At 42.7% G+C, this 11,172-nt stretch overlaps 1 protein-coding gene across 1 annotated transcript in view; it reads left to right on the top strand.

Annotated features, from left to right (window-relative positions):
• Window positions 1-2,059: 2,059 nt before the first annotated feature.
• The window catches only part of LOC146862094 (uncharacterized), a 32,765-nt gene continuing 23,652 nt past the window's right edge, over window positions 2,060-11,172 (top strand). The window contains exon 1 of the mRNA XM_085643219.1: window positions 2,060-2,197. Within this exon, the coding sequence (XP_085499345.1) occupies window positions 2,182-2,197 (16 nt within the window). The 5' untranslated portion in view covers window positions 2,060-2,181. The remainder of the gene's footprint in view (window positions 2,198-11,172) is intronic.

The raw sequence follows: 11,172 nt of genomic DNA, 5'->3' as shown, positions 1-11,172 counted from the left end.
ATAGTTAGCTGAACTAACTATAACGGGGGAATTTCATTGGTTTTTTACGAGTGAAATGTCCAGCTAACTATAACATGTGTGAAACCTATGTTTTTTCAGTGAATATATATATATATATATATATATATATATATATATTTGTTTTAAGGAGAATGCAGTAATCTTAAAACACCCTTTTCTGAATTATTTTCGTGACTAAGGTTAACTCAGGATGTGATCCCTGGGGCCTAGAAAGCTCAACTCTTTATTTTGACAGCACATCATAGCCCCTTTAAGTGAATACAAGGGCCTTTCATGGGGAAGCGGCACTTAGATTGTTGTATCCTTAACAGCTGATGCTCCTCACCATAGGGAAAACGCACTGATTTCATCCTCATATTTTTCTTGCAAAAATTGCATCTTGAAGGTTTTGAAAGCTATCTGGAGAAGTATTGATTTGCCACTCGTATTACAGACATTTTGACATGTGGCAGTACAAAGGATACTTTCTGACTGCTAGAGCCACAGTGATCTCCTTTATGTTCATTGTACTGTAAATATTGACTAAACAAGACATGCTGATTTCAAGTTTGCATACATTATGAAGCACTAGCATGCTCTCTTCAGTGTGATATGAACCCATACAGGCTGCGTAATGCAGTGTGTAACATCCAAAATACACTCCACACCTTGCCACATAATTCCCCTCAACATAATTTCACTCAACAGCACACTGTTCTACGCCACACAATTCAACTCTACACATTTCCATTCCATGCCACATAATTCCACAACAAACCAAATAATTTCATTCCACAACAAAATTCCACTAAACACCACAACCATCCAACCCACACCACTGAATTCCACATTATGCCACAAAATTCAATACTCACCACATAATTCCACTCCACTACATGCCAATCCACAACACACAATACCACTCCACACAATTACGCTCCGTACCACATAATAGCACTCCAGATAATTCCAGCGCACTAAATTTCACATAATTACTATCCACATATTTCCACTGTATGCCATGACACATAATTCCACTACACATAATTCCACTCAACACCACACAATTCCACACCACACAATTCCACAACAAATCATTCTAATCCAATTTACACAATTCCTCTACACACCACATACATTCACTCCACAACACATTGCTAAAAGACATTGTCATCCACAGCGCCAATAGCTTTTGCATTGCCAAGGCATATTGGCTCCAAGGGATACTTTGCCAGTCACATGTGCTTAAAAGAACAATAATACTTTGTCCACTTTACTTACCAAATCTCAATTTAAAAGGAAAAGTTAGTCATTTTTGCACTTGAAATATTAAATGTGCTAATTCGCGAAAGGTAACATTGGACAACATAAGTAAAAAAACAGTCATTTACGACGCCAATAGCTCTAACTTTCACAAATGTCAGACCGATTGCATTGCAAATGCTTGTTACTTTATTGTCAAACAAAACTTTAGGAGGGACACATATTGCTAATTGTGGTAGCTCCAACAGGATAAAACATTCCTGTGCCATACAACAATACTGAAATATTTCTAGTAAGTTTCTGATGAAGGCTTAATATTTTTAAACCGAAGTAAACTAGCTTCCTCGTTGACGTTCCAATAAACCTTTCGCAAACCCTCGCTTTTCCACGTGCTAACAGATCCTATTCAGATGGGAGAAGACCCCTGATTTTTTAAGCCAAAAAATGTAACTGTGTGCTGCCAAAAAAAAGTGCACGTCATTCAACGTATGTCAATGGTGAGAATGAAGCCTCCCTCGATTTTTTCAAAATCTCCCTACTTTATGTTTCAGAAAGTTGGCATCCGTTCTGATTTAGAGGTTTTCATCAACGCTATGCCTAGCGTAGGTAGTCCACCTCACCAGCTCTGCAAAATTATGTTACAGAAATACTAAATAAAGGGCTAAGTAAACAGAACGCACTAGACAGACGTTCACCCTTTCGGCTTGTTTTGCGGTCGATGCCCACTCTGCGTTCCTAACCAGACGGAAGTCACCGAAATAATACGTCAACACGTGCGCACAATAAAAGTCTCCGAGGGAATCACACAAAAGAACAAGAGGCAGAGCTGTTGTAATCTGTATGACTGGCAGCACCGCGGGCAGCATAGAGTGGGTTTGTGCAGCAAACTGAAGTCTACTTGAGGGGTACACTTCCCCAATGGAGGAAATGAAAGGTATTGCTATTTTTGTTCGTTTGTTGTGCAGCGACGTGAGGTCAGGTAGATAGGGTACGCCTTCCCTAAAAGAGAACGGCGTGTTCGTTTGTTTTAGCCTTTGAAGATTGCACTGGTTTATCTTCGCGCAACGAGTATGACCTATTTTTTTAATCTTGAGAAAACACCTGGAAGCAAAATATTCACTTTCTGACGTCGAGTTAATTACCACATGTAGCGGAAGTGAGTTTTGATGGGATTCACCTGCTAAGCCTCTCGATCGCGCCTCTTTTTGGAACGTGAAAAGTTTATGAGTGGTTGGCTTACAATAGGAACGCAGCCCCTTAAGTGGACCTGATGTCAAGCGTGATTTATAATTTCAGTTTTAGCTTTGTAGAACTAGCTAGCCTGCAGTGGTGTAGCTTAGAACTTAATACACACAAAGGCCATGCCGCCTTTTAGTGGGGTAGCACGATTTTTTTTTTGTTTCAATTTTTTATTTAAATTTACAAAAGAATACATATAGTATAATAACTGTTTGCATTATCATACAATAAATATATAAGAACATTGTTATATATAAGCATATAATAAAACGTTCTGAATAATTAATCATATTATATAATTTAACCCCTTCAGTGCCCATGACGAGCTGGACTCGTCATGGGCCGCGGTGGCGCTGTGCCCATGACGAGTCCAGCTCGTCATAGACCCCGCCCGCTAATGCAACGGCCGGCACTGGGCGGGGAAAGGGGCGGGCACTGAAGGGGTTAATAAATACAGAAACAGATCCATGCAAAAACAAATATTTGACTTTATATTGAGGCCATAAAAGATGGAATTACGGGAAGGGGGGGGGGGAGGAGAGAGAAAGGGAATGTAAAGAAGGGAACACAAAAGAAAACGATAAATGAAAATGTACACAAAGGTAGCACGATTTTTAAAGAACAGCTGGACCAATATGTGTACAGCCCTAAATCAGGGGGCATTGAAAGCCTTACCATGAATTTGCCCCTCCTTAATTAAAATCTTCTCCAATTCAGCGCTAGTTAACTAAAAAATTAAATCTTTATTTATTTTTTTCCTCTTAAAATTCTAATCTTAAATCTGTTCCCAAATGTATGGGTGTGTGTGTGTGTGTGTGTGTGTTTGGAGGGGGGAGGGGGGCATTTCTCCGTTCATTGCTACGTTTCTGCTAGTAAAATCCCCCCCAGCAGAGTGCACTTACATTAAAAACCTAGGGCCCAATTCACAAAGGTATATTTTGATGAAAGTCTAACTTTATGACTTTGGGTATTCACAAAGGGCACTTACGAGTAGTAAAGTTAGACTTTTGTCTCAGTTTAACTTAAGTTTTGGTCTTAAGTTTAACTGAGACCAAAGGTCTAGTCTCAGTTAAACTTGAGACCAAAACTTAAGGTAAACTGAGACAAAAGTTTAACTTTGCTACTCGTAAATGCCGTGTGTGAATACCGACAGTCGTAAAGTTAGACTTTCGTTTGAGTTTAACTCTGTGAATCTGCCCCCTAGGCTGGTTGACTGTTACGTAGCAATTTGGCAATATCGCTCTGCTGATGGCTCTCAACTAGATAACTTTGGGAGGGTGATCTTCAGCCAGTGCTGGTTTTTAATACCTTTATTTAGCACTAAGTATGCAGGCGTGTGTAGGTCTATGTGCGAAACGTGACTAGTAGGATCTGAAGTTCGGATTAATACTGACAAAAATATTTTAGTAATGATGCAGAATAGATGTCAACCATGTACTGTGGGTCCACGAGCATAATGCATGCGTACAGTACTCATTCAGGCTCTTAACAAACTGACACTTTAGCTGCTTGTTCCATGTTATCTCTATGCCCTTAAGTGCTTCAAACATCCAGCCATGCCAAGTACCACGCATCAGGGCTTAGACTAACGCATTATAGTGCTGGTGCTTGCAATACTTCACTAAAATGTATTAGTCATGCATCTTAAAGGGCCCTGGGACCCTACCTCAGGCACTCTCTACTATTGGCGCTGGCAGCGAGTGCACTGTCCTTTGCTGCCCCACTGGAGAAACACAACATTGCTGGCATGTCTCTAGTAGTGGTGGCGTGCCACAGTTGCTGGAATCTCACAAATACATTATTTATTTGAATCATGATCAGCATCTGTGATGTGTATGGCTGCTGCCACAGTGAATCTCAAGAGCTGCTGGGCTCTGCATACCACATGGTGAGTCTGTCAGTTTCCTTTCATTACAACGTGACGGCGGCAGTCAAGTGTCCACGTGGCCGAGGGCGGCACCTTGCCTGTGTTGTTATTTTTCCTGCAAGGCGCCTGCCCCCACTGTCATCCGGCAATTTGTTTCCACTTGGATCTGGGAGGCAGAGTGTTGGTTGCCTATGTTATTTACCTGCAACTGCAAGGCGCCTACCCCCCCAGCCTGACAAGGCAGGCGGTGATTGGCCCGGCGGCTGAGACACTGACATCAGGATGCAGGCGGAAGCTTTGCTTCCTTGCCGCATGACAGCCACATGCTGCCACACAGTACAATAAGATTGTGATGACACCTATGAGTTCCTCTGTCAGCGCGACAGTCTCTCTCCAGCCATTGACAAAGCAGAACTTTGCACTGGATTTGTTTCACAGTAGAAATGCCTAGACATGGACAATCACAGAGGAAGCAAAGAACAGTCAAAGAGATTTAATTTAGCCCAGGTGTTAGAAATGGTGTCTCTAGTTGGCAAAGGTTTGCTCCTTGTCCAAGTAGGGCCCCACAGCCCTAGTCAGGGTAAGTGTAGTACACACTAAAAGTTTACTTGTGCTCACCCTCCGGGAGCTTGCCACAGAGCAGTCAGGCTGAACTAAAGAGGCAATGTATAAAGTGTTTGTGCACACACACACAGTAACAGTGAAAACACAGCAAAAGTACTCCACACTAGTTAAGAAAAATAGTTTATATTTACCTGATTAAAGCGACCAAAAATGACAAAAATCCAACATGTACACTTCTAGATGCAAATTCTAGCACTTTGGGGTTTGCCCTAGGGGTTTGCCCTAATGATCCCACAATACCTCGACGAAGAACAATATAGACAAACAAAATTGATATATTGTGGGAATTAATTCTTTCAAATGTAATTTACACGTGAAAATCTAAGTTAATCACTGGTGATGTATTTGATTATGCAAAACGTATTTTACTTTGACTTTTTTTGACAAGCATTGTAATGTTGACTCTTGGTACAGGTACCTGATGTGTGCATAGTAAAGAAATCTTGACAATACAAATATAACAAACGGTAAACAAGAAAAAGAACAAGAAAAATCGTATACAATTCTGTGCTGTACACATTACTAATAAAGTACTAGCTACAATTCATGTAACAACTAGAAACTTTATTCAGTTTTCCAGTTCTTGAATAATATGACTGTGCTCCTTAATTATTGCAGAGTCGATACAGGAGGTCGTATGTAACAGGTGCAGACACGGAGGACAATTTTGCCCTCTGTTTCCTAGTGTGTGTCCAAAGTTATACTTTAGGAGGTTTAGATGTTGAAAAAGACTCCTCCAACCGGTTGTCTCAATGCGTTTCTGCCCCTTATGATTCAGAGCCTCCTCAGGACAGTGGAAGAATGAACAACCTTTAGAAAATTATACATATTTTAAACTAGTATCTAGCACTTAGAAACACAATAGCTCCGGTGGGGGCTATAACAACGTGCTGGATGAAGTTGAATCTCAAAGTTCAGGGGCCAACTGCGATGGAGCGCGAGCCGGCTACGGAGCCGTACAGACCCTGGTTACAGTACCTTGGAAATAATGACCAAACAAAGACATTGCGAGGCGCCTGAGAGGTGAGGCGTCACTAAGGCCAGTGTGGCATCGGTTCCTTACTGCCAGTGCAGGTCGTTGGCACTTCCGCGACACCCGGGATGTTGCAAGGCACAGGAGAGGTGATTTGGTGTTGGCGGCGAAGGGTCGGTTCCACTGGCGGTACGGGGTCGATGAAGCGTCGAGGGTCAAGCCTTGAGGCATCAACATTATGGTGTCGATTTCACACCACAGGTGCTGCGGGGGAGTCGCAGTCGGATGCGATGGACTTCGGTGACCCGGTGTAAGAGACTTACGCTGTGGCGGATCTTTTGAGGTACTGCGGCAGCTTCGGGCCTGAGTTGCAAGTTGCAGTGTTGCGTTAGGACCACAACTTCGGTACAGGCAGCGGCATTGTGTCGAAGTGCTGCACTGGCTCCGAAGTCACACTTAAAGTTGATGGACTGTTTTTTTCTTGTTTAGCACAGTAAACTCAATTCCAAGTGCCCAGGAACTGGATTTGGCAATACTTGACTAAGTATGTCTTTCAGTAGAAATGCCCTGCTGCTGTAGGTGAAGTCTTTGATGGTCCTGAGACTTCCAAAAGGAGGCAAGCTCAACTCAAGCTCTTGAAGAACCTTAGAAAGCAGGATGCAGAGAGCAAAGTCCAGTCCTCTCACTCCCAACACAGAAGCAGCAGACTAACACAGCAAAGCAAGCAGCAAAGTGTCAGAGGTCCAGTACCTATACCCATTTTAGCCTTTGAATAAAATCGGAAGACTTCAAAGAAAGGTCTTGTTTAGTGCACATGACCCTGCCCTTCTCCTGGCCCTGGCTTCAGGCACATTACTACGGGGGGGGCGGTTAGGCAGCCCTTTGTGAGGGAACAGGCACAGCCCTATTCAGGTGCAAGTGTCAGCTCCTCCAACCACTCTTAACTGAGGAAGACCCATCAGCATGGTGATGGGTCATCAGGATATGCAAGGTGCACCTCGTCTCCCTTCACATTTGAATGTCTAGAGTGACTTCACAATGCCCAGCTGTCCTCCAACCCAGACGTGTATCCTGGAGACAGGCAGAGACACAGAATGGTTAAGTAAAACAATGCCAACTTTCTAAAAGTGGCATCCTTAGACCTGCAATTTAAAAACCAACTTCACTAAAATATGTGTTTTCAAATTGTGAGTCCAGAGACACTAACATCAAATTTTACATCTATTCCCAATTAGACGGTACACATGTAAAGTGGTACAAGGCAGACCGAATGCTAACCTATGGGAGAAATAGGCTTTGCTGTAGTGAAAAACGAGTTTAACAGTTTTTACCTACCAGATCATGTAAAACTTCAAACCACATGCCCTGCCTTTTAAATACAGAGCACCCTGCCCATGGGGATACCTTGGGCCTACACTGGGGGTGCCTTACATGTAATAAAAGAAAAGGCTTGGGCCTGGCAAGTTGTGGTTCTTGCCAGTTGATATGGTAGTTAAAAACTGCACACACAGGCTCTGCGGTGGCAGGCCTGAGACAGGTTTGAAGACCTACTGATTTGGGTGGCACAATCCGTGCTGTAGGCCCACTAATAGCATTTTATTTATAGACCCTTGGCACACAAAGTGCACAGTACTAGGGACGGACATAATAGTAAATCAAATATGTCAATCATGGAGAAACCAAGTGGCATTATATTTTAGACACAGAGCACATGCACTTTATCACTGTTCAGCAGTGGTAAAGTGCCTAGAGTCTTAGCACCAGCAAAAATGAAGTTCAGCACACAGTCAAAAACAGGAGGCCAGAAGCAAAAAGGCAGGGGAAACCACACAAACACTTGGCAGGTCTAATACCAGGTATCTAAATTCAGAGCTTCCACCAGCAAGTGTGCTGTTTCATACAAGTTGTGTGTGGATCCTTCAGCAACTACTGACTTCCTGCCAAAAACTAATTCTTCATGTAACTTGTTGTTACTCTTTTAATATTGTAAGTAGGTTTTTCAAAGTACACGAATGGAAAGCAATGTCTGAAACAAATGTCAGTAAAACATGTTTGCTTTTGTAAGATTTTAATTAATTGAACATTTATTGTTTATGGGCAGGGAGAGAACAAGTAGTTTTTGGAAGTGACCCTTTCTTTTACCTATAAAATACTGGGTTCGTCAAAGAAGGTATTGAGTAGAATGTGTGTTGTTTTAACGTGGAGTAGCCCTTTGTTGGGTCATCAGCACAAAAATCTCTGTCAGAGTGAAATACAAGCAAACCCAAAATCAACAAGTGCTTAACCTTCTGGTAGATTGGCAATAAGCAGTCAGGTTTAACTTAGAGGCAAAGTGTAAAGTATTTATGCAGCACTTCAAACAGTAATAAAGTGAAAACACAACAGAAGGAAAATCCAATCAGTAGATCTGAAGATATGTCATTTAAAAGTTTTAAGTACAAATAGTGCCTAGAAGCTGGACTGGGACAAAGTCATAAGTTCAGGCCAACTTCTATGGAGCGCTGGCCGGATACAATAACCCAGTTAGGCCCACTGAACAAGAGCACCTTAAATCCTGGTTGTGGAGTGTTGTGAGATCCTGCGCCGGGATGCATCATGCATCAGTGGCTCTGAGGAGCTGCAAGGCTGCATTGCATGGTCCTGCTTCCTCGTCAAGGATGTTGTGACGAGGGGCTTAGAATGCGAATTCCTGCATCGAAGATGGGTCTCGCACCAGCTCACTCTGAAAAAATTTGCGGGGCTTCGATGCGGAGTCCTGTGTCGCCATCGAGGAAACCGCTGACGAGGGACTTAAGATGCGAAGGCCTATGTCAAGGATGTGTCGTACAACGCCATTTCCGAGGAGACTGTGGGCTGCAATGCGAGATTTGGCATCGGGGATGAATTGCTCTGTGTTGTTTCCAATCAGATTGCGAAGAGATGCATCACTCTGCATCAGTTCTTCTCACAGGATCACACCTGAGCTGGCAGAGCTTCTTCAGGTCCAATTCCAAGGATGCAGGACTGGGGTGGGACCACTTGGGAGGGTGGTGGTAGGATTCACAGAAGACAGAGTCCAGGTGCTGGGTTCAAGGTGGTCGGAGCTTCTGTCCCTGAGGCTCTGGTCAGGAGGCCAGTCAACTAGCTCTTGGAGTCACTCTGGTGGTCCTGTGTTCAAGATGCAGGTCCAGTCCTTTCACCCAGGCAGCAGGTCAACAGATTGCAGTCCTTCTTGCAGCATAGCACAACAGTACTTCGGCATCCTCAACCTGTCCAGAGGTGTACTGAACAGTTGGATCTGAGGGACATATATTCATATCTGGTACCTACTTTGAAGTAGGAGAAGATTCTGGAGGGTTCCACCCCAGGGGTGCTTGAAATTCTATTTCAGGGGTTTTGCAGCAGTTCCAGGATCCTTTTAGAGCTTCTAATTGCTCAAAATGATGTTATTTCTGACATTTATATCTTTCCATGAACTTGATTGTTTGGGTTTACTTGTGAGAAAGTGTCCTCTAAGTGTTACACATTTGGTTGTTGAAGTTACTCATAAATACACTGAACCCATGAATATGTCACACATATGCAATCTGAAAACTTGGCAGCTGTGAACATCAAAGTCTTAAACCATCCATCCCACTCCCAGCATCAGCCAAAATTATAGTTGCACATTCTAAGGATAACACCCATGCAACTATGTCATGTCAATGTGTGCGAGGTGAATTGGACAGAAATTTCCTAGAGGGCTGCCTCGTTTTTATCCTTTGATCACCCGCCATCAAATGTAGAATCTGGCATATGATATGCCCTGCTACCTGTTGAAGGTTCATTGCCATTGACTGCAAATTTCCATGTTTTACATCATATGAAGGTGAAAAAATAGTGGGTTTTTTTTGGTCATAGTTCTTATTTGCAGGGTGTAAGGTTTTGGGTTATTCGTTGAGGGGATTGGAAACCCCACTTGTGCAACAATCACAATCCTTGTCAAGGTGAACCACAAAAGTCACAAAATTACCCTGTGCTTAACCATCTTGTAGCTTGGCACAATGCAGTCAGGCTTAACTTAGAGGCAATGTGTAAAGTATTTATGCAGCATGCAAACTGTAATTATGTGAGAACACAACATAAGAAAAATCCCAAAACCAATTTAGAAAAATAGAGGAAAGTTTAATAAATAGAACAATACAAGTATAACAATAATCCAGTCAGTAAACCCAGAGATATTCAATGTTATAGTTTTTTTTAAAATAGCACTGTTGGAAATGGCCCTTTTTGAGGGGTTACTCCAAACGTTTTACCTTCCTCCTCCGTTTTTTACTTCGTTTTTGCTGGCTTTAGGATTCAACACTTTACCACTGCTGAACAGTGCTGAAGTGCGTGTGCTATTATCTAAAATGTGATACCAGTTGGATTATCCATGAGTGGTATATTTGGTTCACTTATAAGTCCCTAATAAAGTGGTATACCATAAACCCATGGCCTGTAAACCAAATGCTACTAGTGGGCCTGCAACACTGATTGTGCAAAGTAGGACATGTACCTTTTTGTTTTACATGTCCTGGTAGTGACAACCATCCAAATGTGTTTTCGCTACTGATAGGCCTGCTCCTCTCATAGGTTAACATTGGCAATTCCTTAAATACCATTTTTAAGTATAGCTCCTGATTGCAGAGTTGTAGCTGGTTTATGTTTTATATCATTGGATTGGTAATGACAAGTTATCTTTAGTGCTAAAGTTGGATCTGTTATTGTTATTCTGGAAATGCCACTTTTAGAAAGTGGACATTTCTCTGCTCTTAGCTATCTTGTGTGCCTTACAGCCTGTCTCCAATACACGTCTGGAGTGGGGTGACAGCTACACTTTATGCATTCCCTCTAGACGGCTACAAGTACAGAACACTCAGCTGCATCTGTATTCATCTACATACTGATAGTTGATCTTCCTGGGCAAGAGGTAGGGGAGGAGCTAACATGTACACCTGAATAGTTAGTGGCCTGGCCTCACATTGAACACTGATCTACCGCCCACAGAAAGGCTGGAAGACAGAGCTGGGCTGAAAGGAGACTTGCGCACCACAAAAGGTTTGGTTTGTAGTCTCTCTACTTCAAAGACACATTTGGGTATAAGTATATGGTTTATGACCCCCATCTCACTAGCTCATTTTGGGGTCCTAAGCAGACTCTGCCAAGAAGAGGAGCTGTGCTACAGAAGGGACTGCAACATTGCCAA

This window comes from Triturus cristatus, chromosome 2_2 (genome assembly GCF_964204655.1).
Source record: "Triturus cristatus chromosome 2_2, aTriCri1.1, whole genome shotgun sequence".
In the NCBI taxonomy this organism is placed as follows: Eukaryota; Metazoa; Chordata; class Amphibia; order Caudata; family Salamandridae; genus Triturus; species Triturus cristatus.
Note: the sequence above shows the minus strand (reverse complement) of the source record. Positions and strands in the feature narration are given on the sequence as shown.